At 46.4% G+C, this 14,800-nt stretch overlaps 1 protein-coding gene across 1 annotated transcript in view; it reads left to right on the top strand.

Annotated features, from left to right (window-relative positions):
• Positions 1-13,891, top strand: part of TRPC5 (transient receptor potential cation channel subfamily C member 5) — an 89,457-nt gene extending 75,566 nt beyond the window's left edge. The window contains exons 8-11 of the mRNA XM_065846603.2: positions 10,733-10,939; positions 11,111-11,152; positions 12,311-12,400; positions 13,136-13,891. Of these exons, the coding sequence (XP_065702675.1) occupies positions 10,733-10,939; positions 11,111-11,152; positions 12,311-12,400; positions 13,136-13,870 (1,074 nt within the window). The 3' untranslated portion in view covers positions 13,871-13,891. The remainder of the gene's footprint in view (positions 1-10,732; positions 10,940-11,110; positions 11,153-12,310; positions 12,401-13,135) is intronic.
• Positions 13,892-14,800: the final 909 nt, after the last annotated feature.

Here is a 14,800-nt window from a genome sequence, read left to right as displayed (position 1 = left end):
TGAAGCTTTTTATGGTGCAGCAAAACAACTCAGCTCTAGAAAGGAGATTAAATGGCTCTTCTTTGGTTTGCCAGCTGAATGACGTATCGCTGTTTGTTCCCCAGTTTTATGGTCCCCAAGGGCTCCCGCTCACCAGAATCCACACTGGCCACATGCAGAGCCCGTGTTCTGGGTCCAGGTAATACCCTGAGGCTTTTCTTCATTCTACAATGCAACTGTAATTACCTAAATCTCAGTTACTGCACTACCAAAGCTCATCTGTGTCATCAGTAATAATTAATTGAAAGTGCAAATTCTCCTGAACTTACTCTGTACCTTTTGTGACACCTCGACAGGCAGATTTGTTACATTTCCCAAGAGGCGCGGGATTGTGAAGAAACGCTGGCCCCCTGCTCTCCAGCTCCCTCCTGGGCAGCTGCTGCACATCTGCAGAGGAGCGGGGTTGATCCTGGGCTGGGTGCTGCACATCTGCAGAGGAGCGGGGTTGATCCTGGGCTGGATGCTGCACATCTGCAGAGGAGCGGGGTTGATGCTGCACATCTGCAGAGGACCAGGGTTGATCCTGGGCTGGATGCTGCACATCTGCAGAGGAGCGGGGTTGATGCTGCACATCTGCAGAGGACCAGGGTTGATCCTGGGCTGGATGCGGGGACACCCAGCAGGTTTTTCTTTGAAAGTGAAGGCCAATGCAGCGCAGCAGCGGTGTGCTGGATGGCACCATGCAGCAAGAGCCCTGTGTGCGAGATCAGCCCTGCAGCCCCGCTCCCCACTGGCAGGCAGTTTAATTGCTTTTTGTTAGCAAGCTGAAGTATTCATTTGAAGGTGTAGAACTGTTTGTCTTTTTGCTGGCTTTGGCCTAATTACATATAACCCGCGGACTTGAATCAAGTTGTTAATATTCATCTGGTGTTCACAGAGCCTCTAAATGGAAGCACTCGATGTGCTCTGACTTGACATGCTGCATCTTTCTTCTCTTGTTGGACTAGGCAGAGCTAATTCTCCATCCTAGGGCCCAGTCCTGCAAACTCCTGTCGTACAAGTATTGACAGCAGGATCGGAAGGTTAATCCTTTTGGTTGTTTTTAATCTTTGAAAACCCAGATATTTATCTGACCCTGTGTACCACCATGGCCAAACCACTCAGAGGAGCAGAAACATTACATTTAAGTGAAAAACAAGATGAGCTTGCAAGCTGTAGATGACCCCTGGCCGATTTAAGACATTACAAGGAATTTGCTGGCGTTCGTATGGATGGGTTCTGTTTTCTTTGGTGTACTTAACACACCAGTGCCCCACATGACAGGTCAATAATTCTCTGCCCATTACGTGCAAAGCCGCACAGCAAGGTTTGCTCTTGCTACGTGATAGAAATAGAAGTATCCAGATGGAACCACATAGGCTGCAGGCCCCTGCGTTATCCCATCTTTTATTTAGGCCTGACAGGCTCAATTAGCATTATCTTGTGCTTCGCATCGAGGGGACTTATGTGAAAAAGGCAGAAGAGGAAAAGTGAAAGATGAAGGAAAATATTACTGAGGAAGAAGCAGTGAAAAACTAAAAGGGATTTATCTGGCAAGAGCTTTCATCTGATACTAAGCAACAGGAACAGCTATATTAGATTCCTCTGAAACGTAACTTTTACAGACCAGTTCCCTTTCAACACATTGCAATCCTGCACATAAGTTGATGCTGATTATATAGGTGAAGCAGGATACATAAAACTCCATCCAATTAAACGGGAAGATGTCTGATAACCTGGATGCTGTGCTGTGGCTCTTCATCTGCATTTCTGTTCTCTGGTCAGGCCCTGCTTGCAGAATCCGGGGAACAAACAGGGGCTTCACCTCCTCAATTTGTGCTCTCTGCATGGCTTAAGATTCACTTAGAGACTTGAGTGATCTCATACATTTGTAATGGCTTCTTCTTTTGCCTCAAGGATATATTTAAACGATGAGGATGTTTAGCTAGGATTTTTCATTTTTGAGCGGTTTTTCCACTTTTGGCAGCTCGGTTCAGGCGCTGTTGAAGTGACGGTGCCAACAGCGTGACTGGATTCCATAGGAGCTTTACAGACCCGGTACAAGACACAGCCCAGCTCATTTGCAGAGCACAATACTAAAGCGTTTGGTACCTGAAGATGTGTGCATGTTTCATTGCTTAACTATGGAAATTTGGGAATCATCATTTCATTATTTTGGTTATTGAGGAAGGGATGTAAGGGCTGTGTATATATGTCCATAAACAGGCTGCGAAGCCTAAGGAGATGCAGCCAGGCTCACAGCTTTGATTCAGGGAGATTCCAGCAACACATGAAAACAGCCCCCCCGGGTCAGCCCAGTAACGAATGGACTGCGTTACCGCCCTTCTCAGCTCCATGTAACCAGATAGTCTGGGAAACATGTTTGTAGCATCGGAGTCAGCGGCAAACACCATCAAATGTGTTTTGTGATTGTTCATACTCAGAGCTCAGATCTAAAAGTTACAAATGGCCCTAAGTAACACATTAAATAAACTGCTAGACTTTTAAATACCTTTGTTGCAGCTGATGTCGCATTTCCTGGCTGAAATCACATCCTTCTAATGGCATAGACTGGATCCTGGGATCAGAAATGCACCTGTGGATCCAAGAGGGGTTTTTCTTCTTGGGACTAATTTATCTTGGGGGGGAAAAAAAAGAAACAAGAAATAATAAATAATAAGGAAGGGTGCAGGGAAGTACCCGGTTCTCCTTTCCATCTGCCTCCCACAAGTCCAGCAATAACTTTCAAGACATTTCTTCTTCCCAGGAAGAGTCAGATCCCAGGCTGACCAGCTATACAGAAAAAACAATCAAATCTAGTATTCTGGAAATGGTGCAAGTAGAAATGAGGCAATTTTTTATTTTGCCATGGTACTAAAAGAGTCCTCGACACTCCAGCACTTCATGTTAGACAAACCTCAGCCCACCATTTCTCTCCAGCATGTGTGAATTACTTGGTTCTGGCCTGGCTGGAAGGAGTTAACATTACCAGCATAGATGCACCTTATCTCCCTGACTTTCAGCATGAAAAGAGGCTCTTATCAGGCAGCGATAGAGGACAGAGAATGGACGGCAGGAGAGGGAAAGCCTCAGTGGTATCTTTCTCATTGTTTCTTCCTGCTGAGGCTTTCTTAGAGAACGATTTGTCTGCCTGACCTTCCCACTGCTCTGACTTGACTATTAAAATAAAAACTGAACTTTGCTGGAATATGACTGAAGGAACAAAAAAAAAGGTGTCAGTTCAAATAATTTAAGTGCACTAAAACCAGCACAATCCACAGTTCTGTCTTCTCAAATATAATTTTCCCTGGGCCTCTTATTAGCGATCATCTTTTCCATCCGATATGTTGGTGGGAGATGAAAGGCCATTGATACACATAACCTAAATACATTGTGGAATGTAGTGCATTGTGAGCCATAATAAAAATGTTAATTATGAATATATTCTGCACATAGAAGATATAAATAGCAGAAATGGTAAAGCACGTGTTTTCCAAGTGCAAACAGACTGATTCCCCGCAGCTGGGACGCGCAGCCCGAGGTCCATCCGGGGAGTGGTGGCCGGTGCAGTGGTCACTCCGGTGTCACTCTGGAGTGAAGGGCCCTGCTCTTCGCTTGACCTTGTGCACGCAGAAGCCCTCTGTGGTTTTCTTTTCCATTGCAACCAGTTCCGTACACCATTTCCATAATTTCCGAGCCTCTCTGGCTGCGCTCCAAAGGTGGAGTCTTTCCTCCACCTTATAAAACGCAGTCGCCGTGCTGTATGTCTTGTTGACGCTGAACTGGCCATTCTCTTCATCTGTCTAAAATGATGGACCTTGGACACTGCAAAATTCAGAAAGCTTTCGCTAGCTGTTTCTGTTACAGTGAGTTCTTTTAGGGGCTCTACGCCATGGCTGGGGTCTTCCAAGTTTTGAAGGCTTGCAGTCCCATTGATGGCTTATCTGAAATGTCTGCTATGTAAAAATGTAGATTTGGGCGTTTTTCTCCGTTGTGCTCTGATTTCCTCACCTAAGGGCCTTGCTGCCTCCTGCCTTTCACCAGCTAAGGACAGCTCCTTTCTGAAATGGAGTCAACCTGCGTCCTGGCCCAATCATTCACTTTCCTTGTATCCCACTGCTGGTGTTTATTTATGAGGATTTCTTCTGGACCTGCCTATGCTTCATGAACATCCTTTTCTGTGCTGGAGCCAGAAGTGGTCCAGCTGCCCGGGAGCAGCTGCTGTGCCCCCGCACGCCCGGCCCGTGCCTGTTTGCTGTGCCGTGTGCCCTTGCATGGGGTTTGTGTGTGGCTCTCCAGCGCCTCTTCCCTCCCTTCGCACTGCTCGTGCTGGTCTGCGTCTGCCGTGGTCGTTCTCCCTCTTCAGAGCGCATGTGCTTGGCACGAGGCCGCTGCGGCTGCCCTGGGTGGCATCTGGGCACCGCTCAGGGCCCCGTTCGCTGTCCCCAGTGCAGTGATTCTGTGCTAGGCAGTACTTTCATCTCTGCTCCTGCTGCCTCATTCCCTAACTGTTCTAATTGCTTTTTCTAATGCTAGATTGTCCTCCTTTAGTCATTTTTCTTGTATTATTTTTGAGACTGATCCTATTAAGTTCTTATCCTTCAGTATGTCATCCCCAGCTTTGAAAGCAGAGTCGTTTGTTGTCAGCTGTAGCTGAATTACCTATGCATTAATTGCCTTTGTAGGTCCCTGATTTTCCTCACAGACTTTTTTTTTCTTTTGATGACATATTTTTCTTTGAAAAATATTAAGCATGATCTCCCTCAAATAGCCTGCTTGGATTTTTTCTTCTTGCTCCTCTAAGCTTGTCATTAAACTCCCAAGCTTTGCTGATGTTATCACCAGTTTGCCCAACACATATTACAAAATTAACACCTTTGAAACTGTGCCAGAGTTGTGTGTGTTGGGTTTTGTAAAGATTAACTTTCTCCTGACCCTCTTTCTGCAGTGGTTTCTGCTCAGGACACACAAGGGTATATTTCTTGTTCTAGCCTCCTTGAAAGCCATCACTGATATATTTTCTGTGCTGTTTCCTGCTCTGGGTTTAGCAAAGGGGAATAAAGAGGCAGGTGAGATAGAAATACGCTAAATAGAGTTGAATGACTTCTCCCGCACTTTGCAGTACAGCTATTTACACAGCAAAAAAAGCACCTTTGACGTTCTTGTGCCTTACTCAATAGGCTGCAAATAAAAGATACATCAGTGAGCACCTTTTAAAGGTGAATGCCTCCTTGCAAAATAAAAGTACTACAGATTGGGCACTTCCTGATGCTGCAGGGCTGCTGCTGGCACCCCCAGGACAGCAGGAGAGAGCAGCCCCGCTACTCCTGATCCCGGAATCGCGGCGGGTTCAGCCAGCATTCCCGGCACCGCGGGAGCGCGAGGCGCTGAGCTGCGGCCAGCGGGTCCTGAGGGCATCGGCACAGCCGTCCCTGTCTGCATCTGACAGGCACCAGCCTGGTGTCCAGCTCAGCCCGCTGACCGCTGTGCAATAAAACACGGGAAAGGCACACACAGCCATTCTTGCGCCAGCTAGGAAGGCACCTGATATTTTCAAACGTTATTCTTTCCAGATGGGCATGGGGAGGACTCGCATCCCAGCAACACACTTCTTAGAGGAAGGAGCAGAAGCCCTTGTGCAACTTGTGTAGCGTAGAGGAGCTTAAGTAGCTGATTATCTTGCGATTGTTTTACAGTGGAAAAGTTCAAAGATGTCCGAGTGCCTGGCTGTGGGTGTTACCACCATCTCAGCGTTAGGTTTTAGCCGAGTGTTTGTGCCATGGCTAAACCCAGCCTAACGGAGAGCTGACCAGAGCGCAGCAGCAGAGTGCAGGCTGCTGCCTCCATCCTCTGCAGCCCGTCAGCCCTGAGCGAGCGCCAGCTCAGGACCATCCCAGCGCTTTCAGGGATCGGGCTTCCGTGCCTCGATTTGCCGCAGGCTTCCCACGGGACAGCCTGTGCTTTAGCTCCTATGTGCTAAGATAGAAGGAACAGTGTTTTCCTCCACCAGTTTCCAGCCGCGAGGCAGCTGGAACACTGAACGCCTGGGGAGGCTGAGGAACCTCGAGGCTGCGGCACTGGTCGCCCACCTTGTACCGAGAACCGCGAGAGCCTTGCAGTGCTGGGCTCGGCTGGCTGGGGCTGCAGCAGCCGAGAAGCCGGCGGTTCCTTGGCAAAGAGTGATCTAAACCATATGGCCCAGCAAGGAGATGGTGATGGAAATCTCTATAGAAAACATTTTACAAAATGTAAACAACAGATTTTCTACACAGAGATGAAGATGGAGATTAATGCTTGAATTATCCTGGATAATTAGTGCAGCAGGTAATTATTTAAAATCTGGCACATCTGTGAATACATCACTTTGACTGAATTAGAAAATTCTGGCAACTGCTACAGTAAGATGGCTTTAGCAATCCCATGGGGAAAACTTTATGGGAGATTAATTCTCACTTCAAATGGCAGAGATTTGCAAGAGGATTATGTGGCCAGTATGACACATTCGCATTGTGATAGTAAGTGATACATTTTTTTCCCCTCACAGAGAAGCAGAGTGCTGGTTTCTTTGACTTTATGTGTTCTTTGAGCTTTAGGGCTCGGCCCTCTTAAGAAGTGGTGTGTTTAATAGCTGAAATGATGAGCAGTGCTTGAAAGAAAATGGTGACAAGAACGAGGGCAAGAGCAACACAAGCTCAAAGAGAGAACAGTGAAATCCAAACTTGGATTTAAATTCCTAAAGCGGCAAGGTCGCACTTGCAAAGCTGCTGGATATGTTTCTTTAGCTTATTATAAACGTTACCAAAAAAGCTGTTCTCTAAGAACGGTGTGTGTGAGGATCCTGTCCTCGCTGCGTCTCTCTGCCTGCACAACCCGGGCAGGGGCAGAGCCCCCGCACTCCCTCTTATCCTCTCTGTTAGGAAACCAAATTCTCCGAAAGCCTCGTGGAGTTCCATCCGTGCTGGCTGTCCCGTCCATCTCCTGTCACCCGCCTCTGTAAATCAGAGGAGCAGCAGCTGGCACTGAAGCAGGTTTGCCCATGGCTGCGTAGCTCTGCGGGTGTGTGCCCAGGCTGGGGAAGGGAAGGACCCTCAGCTGGGACTCCACGGGCATTGAGGCGCTCGCTTGGCGCGTTTCCCCACGTGCAATCTTTGGGAAAGCTTTGATGCAAAGCGGGCTCAGACTCTGGCAGTTCTCAGAAATGTAAACCTGGTGCAGTGGCCTGCAGGCACTGGGAGATGCACCAAAAACCGGGAGCATGTCTGGTGGTCCGTGGGCCACATTCACAGGCAGTGCACTGACTGATGCGCCGGCTGTAACTCACAAGTGCTACAGGTTTGAATTAGATATGGGGTGATTGCTGAAGCACAGCACTCTTGGTACTCAGCACAGAGAAAGCTGTCGTTTTGCGTGCAGATTGCACTGCTTACAGCACTAAAGAGAACTCTACCGAAGAAAATGGTGGTTTCCTGGCACACACAGACATGCTCAGTAAAACTGAAATGTCTCTTTGCTATATATTTCCAACACAAAACTGCTGCCAGGAGCTCTCATCTGGTTCGCTCAGGTTCTCAAAACATCAAGGTGAATAACTGAGACAGGCTGAGTTAGTAAACCCTGGGGAATTCATAGCAGCAGAAAAGAGAATGAAAAATACTTGGAGCTTTGTACAGAGGGTCTGTCGTTTCAGGGAGGTTTGTATTGCACTTGTTGACTCAGATGGCACAGGAAGAAATACAGGGGAGGCCGAAACCAGCATCCACCAGCCTCACCCACAGACAGACACGTTTAGATCAACAGGGGTTTGCTCAGATCAACCACAAGTTTCCCAGTGAGAAACTCGCAGGAGGTTTCACAGGCTGCCCTGCACCTGCACTCAGCCCGCCAGCCCGTGTACTTCCCTTAAGCAATTTAAAAATGAAGGAACAAAAAGAAAACACTCTGTGCAGAAAAGCTTTTTTAGCCCTTTTCTTCCTTCCTATCCCAGAAACTCATTTGCAATCCCTAAGCCAGAGATGTGCCTTATCCTCCTCTGCAAACAGCATCCAGCCCCCATTGGTAACTCACCTCTGCCCAGGGGATCTTTTTTATAATGTGCTGAAGGAAACTGCTGCCAAGTCACCACACCTGATCCCTCCCCACCACGGACAGTGGACCTTTGGTGGGCCTTTATGGAAGGGAAGGGTGGATTTACAACCTTCTCCAAACCACCTTCTCATTTTGGACTCCTCAGTAGGACGTTTACTTCTATGTTGACAAGGAACTTAAAATACACGTCTCTATCCAAAATAACAGTCTGCACTCTCCTTTGGCTGCTGCCTTACCCTAAACTCTCCAGCTGCCCCAGATGCTGCTGTTGGTCTTGCCAGGTGTCTGTAGTTCCTGCACACTCTGGGTAGAGCTTACTCACAGCAGGGCTGAATAACCCCGTGCTGTTCTCGTGCAGCTGTTCCCCTCCAAAATGCTTTCAATGCTTGAACCAGCAACGTCTGCAGCCCCCATGGGGTGTTCCCTGGTCATGAGCACATCCAGATGGAGCACAGAAAAGTTGCAGCTCAGGCCGTTTCTCTGCCGAGAGAGGTTTGATCTCCGGCCTGTCCTGCAGGCAGCACGTCCTCCCCAGCAGCCCCGTGGCTCACCTGGCGTGTGATGACCATCGTTTTTCTTCCGAATGCCGTTCTAACCGAAGTTGTGCAGACCAGGGAACGTTCAGGTGGGAAGACGGGCATGAGGGAGCAGCCAGTCCTGCTGCTGGAAGAGCCCGGGACGGCTCTGCCCTTTGCTCTGGGCAGCTGTCAGGTACGAGGTGGCCGGCGGGCTGGTTGTGGAGCTTGGAGCACTAACCCGGACCCTGGGAAGGGGGCTCCGCAGCTGTGCTGTACGAGCTCGTCCTGCTCTCCTCCAGCTCTGCTGAGCTTGCTGCAGCCTGCAGGTAGAGACAAACGAAGAAAACATGAGCAGAACTTGCTTATTATTATTATTATTTATTTCTACTGCTGCAAACTGCATCTTTTACTACTCAGAATTTCATTTCCACCAGTATCAGCTTCCAGTGCTTCATGGTGATGCTGCAATTTCCCTGCTTACGGGGTGCAGTCATTTCTACGGCAGAAAGGGGCCTGGCAGGCTGCTTCTCTGAGTCTTCCCACGGCTTGAAAGCAGCCCTTTCGGTAAGCTGGCAGGGACGGTGGTGTTCTGGGCTGATTCAGACCATCTGCAGAGAGCAACGTGCTGCCGGGCCACTGAGGCAGTCATTTTAAATTGAGAGCTGCACTAATTTGTATATGCTACTAAAATGGAGTTCAGCTGCACCTCACTGTCAAAATGTGAACATATTTTACGTGTGACAGAGCACTGGAGCACTAAAAAGCCAGAGTGGTAAATTTTGGGCATGGTGTTCAGCCATATTTTATTAATCTCCCTGACCTACACTCCACCGCCTGGTTCTGCGAGTCGCGGCCCTGCAACCCAGCACCACTCTCAGGAGGGCTGCTCGTTCCAACTTAACTTAAATCCCACATTGTCCTTTTCTCCTACCTTGTAACATTATTTAGCTTAGATCATTACAGCTTTGGTTTAATCTTATGTGAGATGCTGTTAAGGTAAATGCTGAGCAGCTAAAATGTCACAATCATCAGCTTAGCACTACATTCCACAATAACAATACACAAATTCACTGTGGAAGTTCAGTGCACTATTATAAGCTGTGTTCAGCACTGCTCAGCTTGAAGGCTTCAAACTATTTCCTTCCTTTTCTATCTAATGTCAGAATTTCTGCAGAACATCCAAAACAGTGGTATTTTTTAACTTTAAAACTAGCACCAAACAGCATGAAATGATTTGGAATAGCTGCAGCATCCCTGAATCCAGGCTGTAGGTTGATGTCTCTGCCCTGACAGTGAAGGGAACGTCCAGTTTGTTAATGGGCAGAACAGGCTGGTGACCCCACAGCTCAGACTGCAAACAGCTTTGGTCTGGGGATCCGTCACGCTTTTGCAGTTTGTAAGGTCAGTGTCTTGCACAGGTTCAGCTTTCCCTTCCTGGGGCCTGTATGGACCGTGTACCTATCTGTGCAGCACTGAAACGATGCTCTTAACTTTCACCTTTGTTGGGGTGAGAAACGCTCAAGCACGGCAAACCAGCATGGTGATAATATAAATAGAAAACCCTCAAACCCAACCAACAGTAGAATGTCTCATTTTGTGTAAGGGTAATGCAGAGGCAAGATTTAAAATACAGCACGCATAAAACGTGTCACTTCCTTATAAGAACTGAATTACTGGATGCTATAAAACCCAAACAAATCACAAAACACTATGAAGGATCTTTTTCCAGGGAAGAATATGAAAATTCGTTGAATTTGGACATGAGAAGCAACAGGTTGTGATAATAAAAGTGCTAGCAAAATAAGAATGATGTGTTTTCTTGCTTCTTGTATTGACAAACTAATAAGCACAACCTCTAAAGGACAAAGGCGAGCTTTAGCATGTGGAATTATTTGTGCTGAATATTGTTACCATCTAATTTCTCAGTGGCTGGTATTTTTATGCTCTAGCTATATTTCACGTTTTAAGTACACCCCCAGTGAGGGAGATGGAAGCGGCTTTGCCTGCAGCTGGAGAAACCCGTTATTGCTCACATCGCCTCCTGAGCCGCAGGCGCTTGCTCCAGGAAAGCCTGCCCGCAGCTATTGACAGCCTCCTTCCTTCTCCCACAGGACCATGCGGATATCGAGTGGAAGTTTGCACGGACGAAGCTCTGGATGAGTTATTTTGATGAAGGTGCCACTCTGCCCCCTCCTTTTAACATTGTCCCAAGTCCCAAGTCAGTCTGGTACCTTTGCAAGTGGATCCACAATCAGCTGTGCCCAGGCAGCGACTCTGACAACGAACAGAAGAGGCATGAAAACCTCAAATCATTCACAGTAAGGAGCTGTATGGGTTTATACTTCATTTTTCGAGGGTTCTCGTGCACGTTCAGGATGGCGAGGGCCACTGCTCTGCTGGTGCAGCGGAAGGGGCTGGATCAGAACTTGCTAAGAGCCATCTGAAGACAGGACTGAGCAGGTAACACATCTGTGCCTTTGTCTTTGCAGGAGCGGCACGCGGACAACCTGATTCAGAATCAACACTACCAGGTAAACTCTTGAGCACATCAAGTTTTTACTTGCTGTTTCTTCTTCCTGCTCATTTTCTAGTATCTCGATTCTTGCTTGCTTCTAGAATATATTTTGATAGGCACAGGCCCTCTAAGAGGATTTTGCTTATCATGGATTAAAAGATTTCCTCATTAGAGCTGAGATGGTTCAGTAAATCTCTCCCAGCCTTTCACCCCCTCTGAAGTTCTGGAAAACTTGCCAGGGATTGGGTGGCATCCCTATGGCCACCAGAAGGGTTAAAACTGTTGCTGCACCAGCATTTTCACACACTCAAATTGTTCCTCTCCTGCTCTTTTTTTGTAAAGCATCCCTAACTCAAACAGGGGTTGGGATTTGCTTCTGGTTTGGACAGCTGAGGAAGGAGGGATGGTTCCTTTGGAGAATCTTGCTGGTTTGGTTTATTCTCAGCCTGCTCTTCATCAAACACTCATTAAAGTAAACCTACAAAAGGATGAAACTGTATGAAAAATAACAGCTTCGGTACTTGAGTTCAGTGTGATGTATTGCACCAGCGTGCTGGAAGGAAAACACATTCTCCAGAATGTCAGCTGGTACGTTAGGCCACAGTATCAAAAGCCACCAGTAGTTTGTCTTACCCAAGACATCTCCTGTTCTTTGAAGAGGATTTTTATCCAAAGTTGATTTTTAACATAATTAGTCACCTTTGACAACAATTTGCTACTTAAAACCATGGTGTGGAGACCATCTTCATGATTGGTGTCGCTCAGAATTGTTTATCACTTGATAAACAGTCTTCAACTGGCAAGATCAGCCTATCAGGATACACAGCATACACCCACGAGATTGGTAATCCTAACAACTTTCAGCAGCTGAGATTAAATGGCTTGAAGGCACTCAAGAATATCAAGAATTTTTTTCTCAACAACTCTTACATATGCAAAACAAGTACAAAATACCTGCTCACTGTAGTTAGAAACCGAGCATTCAAGAGCAAAGGCGTATAACCCTTCCCAAAGGTTCGTTTGGTTTAAAAGAAAGCGTTCATTGTCTACCAGTGAGTGGTTTTCTTCTTAGCCAGCAGAGTCAGGACAGGCACTGTCAGTAAGAACTCAGGGAAGCGCACTAAGTCTGCTCTGAGCCAAGAGTTGAATCTCTTGTATTGTTTTCCTATTCCAGGAAGTGATAAGAAATCTTGTGAAGAGATACGTCGCAGCAATGATAAGAACTTCCAAAACTAATGAAGGTTTAACTGAAGAAAATTTCAAGGTAATTTATTATTCCTTGAGATTTTATTCATATTATTATTTATTTATATGAATTCAAGTAGTCACTTGCGGAGTTTGCACTAACTTAAGGTGATTTGTAACCTGCTGGGGAAATAGGACTGTTATGGAGCTGGGAATATATATGAAGCGCACATGGGGGTTTCTTGAGCAGAGAATATTATTATTTGAGTTACTTCTCATAGATCATCTCCCAGATTTTAATATACAACATGTTACGTAGGCAAAAGCATTGGAAAATGGCAGGAATGAAGTATCTGATTGGAGTCAACATGACACACCTAATTCAAACTCAAAGCAAGCCAAAACCAAATCTGGGTTAATGGATGTGAACGCCACTTCGTAACAAAGTTAAAGCTGGGTCTATCAACTAAACAGGATTCCTGCCATATTCCTAAATTTCAGCAGTGTTTCACCTCTTCTAGATCTGTCTTATTTGTCTTTATTTGGGGGGTAGTGGGATGGGCAGAGGGAGTTGGTCAGAAGGGCCAGTCCCACAGCCTTTGGAAACAACTTTCTTATTGCCTCCGGTTGTCAGGATCACCAATACATTTTTGTGTGTGTCACTAGATAATGAAGACATCTGTTGTATTCTTGTGTGATTGGGTATCAGCCATTTGCGTAACTCTGACCAGCTCTCCCAAGAGAATGTGATCATTCTTTCCTGCCACAGATAAAACTGCTGAGTGTAACTAACTCCTTTGTCCTCTTACCCTAGGAATTAAAACAGGACATCTCCAGTTTTCGCTATGAAGTTCTTGACCTCTTAGGAAACAGGAAGCCCCCGAGGAGAAGTTACTCTACCAGCAGCACAGAGGTGTCCCAAAAGGATGAAACAAATGAGGATGGGGCTGGAGAAAAATCCAAAGCCAAGAGCGTGTCTTTCAATGTAGCCAACAAGAAAAAGGACTTCAATGTATCTGCTTTAATTAAAACTATGTCTGGGATCGATATGGTGGAAGAGAAGCCCAAAAGCAATGGGATCAGTAAGCGCTCCTTCGTCCGAAATGGAAATAGAGTTCAGAGACTTTCCAGCTCCAAGAAGGAGTCCTTCAAGAGACTGGGCCTGCTCTTCTCCAAGATGAACGGACACGTACCTGAACCAAGTTCAGAACCCATGTACACAATTTCAGACGGAATTATTCAGCCACACTACATGTGGAAAGACATTAAATATTCTCAGATTGATAAAGAGAAAGAAGAGAATTGTTCCAAAAGTGAAATTAACCTCAATGAGGTGGACTACAGTGGGAACACGAGACTCAGAGGACAGAGCAAGGAGTGCCCTGTGGTTTGTACCAGCTCCCTTCACTGTGCTTCCAGTATTTGTTCTTCTAATTCCAAACTTATAGACTCATCAGAGGATGTGTTTGATTCATGGGGAGAGGCTTGTGACTTGTTTATAAACCAGTGGAAAGATGGGCAGGAGGATCATGTTACAACTCGGCTATAAGTAAAGCGCTGGAAAAACTTAGCCAATTATTTGTAATTGTTTGCTCTCATCTGATTAAGCATTACTATTTCCTTTCTGTCCACAGGTGAAAAAGTGCAAAACTACTTACGTTAGCCTATTTTATAGCCATCTACACCTTTAATTTACCTTTTTTTTTTACACTCACAAATACTAAAACTAAACATTTCACCATTTGTAAGATCACTGTACACCACAGGAATCCCTCCAGATGCAATCTTAGTCTACAAAACCCACAGACTCCAGACAGGCTCAGTAAAGGGTTCCTTCAGCGCTCTCACCATCATCCCACCGCCACTGGGGTGTTGCTGCTGCTCCCCGGCACCATCGGCTCTGCGTCCCGCTCGGTTCTCCTCGGCAGCACAACCAGCTGTGAGCAGTGGCTCGGCAGGAGGCTGAGAATCACATTTAAAATCTTTTTAGAAAGAGCTTCAACTCATAATTGGCTTCTTGTTTTCTTTAAGCAATACAGTTTTTGATTCTGTTGTATGTGTTTTTTCAGGTTATTACATTAATATTGTAAATTGTTACTGAATAAGAGACCCCTTTGATCATCCAGCTAGAACATGTTATGATTTGCTTGTTTACCTAATTCCCATAAGAAATTCCCGCTGTAGGGAGTAGAATGACCTCGCGGTTGGGCTGACAGTGGTACCTGGCCTTGCTACCAACTTCTGCACAGATGAATTGATCCCAAACCAGCTGCGGCTGCTTGAAACACAAACCTCAGTGTGGTTCTCCTGTTTCTAATGGGCTGAACCAAACCCCAGCCCTGAGCCTTGCCCTCACACCCCACGCCCTAAGCTGCATCTGGTTTTTGAAATATCTGATCTTGCTTCTACTGCTGCATTTGCTTTTTGCTGCCTCTCTGATGAGTGTCAGTATTTAGGAAAAAAAAAACACCTTCTTGGT

This window comes from Patagioenas fasciata, chromosome 11 (assembly GCF_037038585.1).
Source record: "Patagioenas fasciata isolate bPatFas1 chromosome 11, bPatFas1.hap1, whole genome shotgun sequence".
In the NCBI taxonomy this organism is placed as follows: domain Eukaryota; kingdom Metazoa; phylum Chordata; class Aves; order Columbiformes; family Columbidae; genus Patagioenas; species Patagioenas fasciata.
The sequence above is the reverse complement of the archived record's forward strand: the minus strand, read 5'-3'. Positions and strand labels throughout refer to the sequence as shown.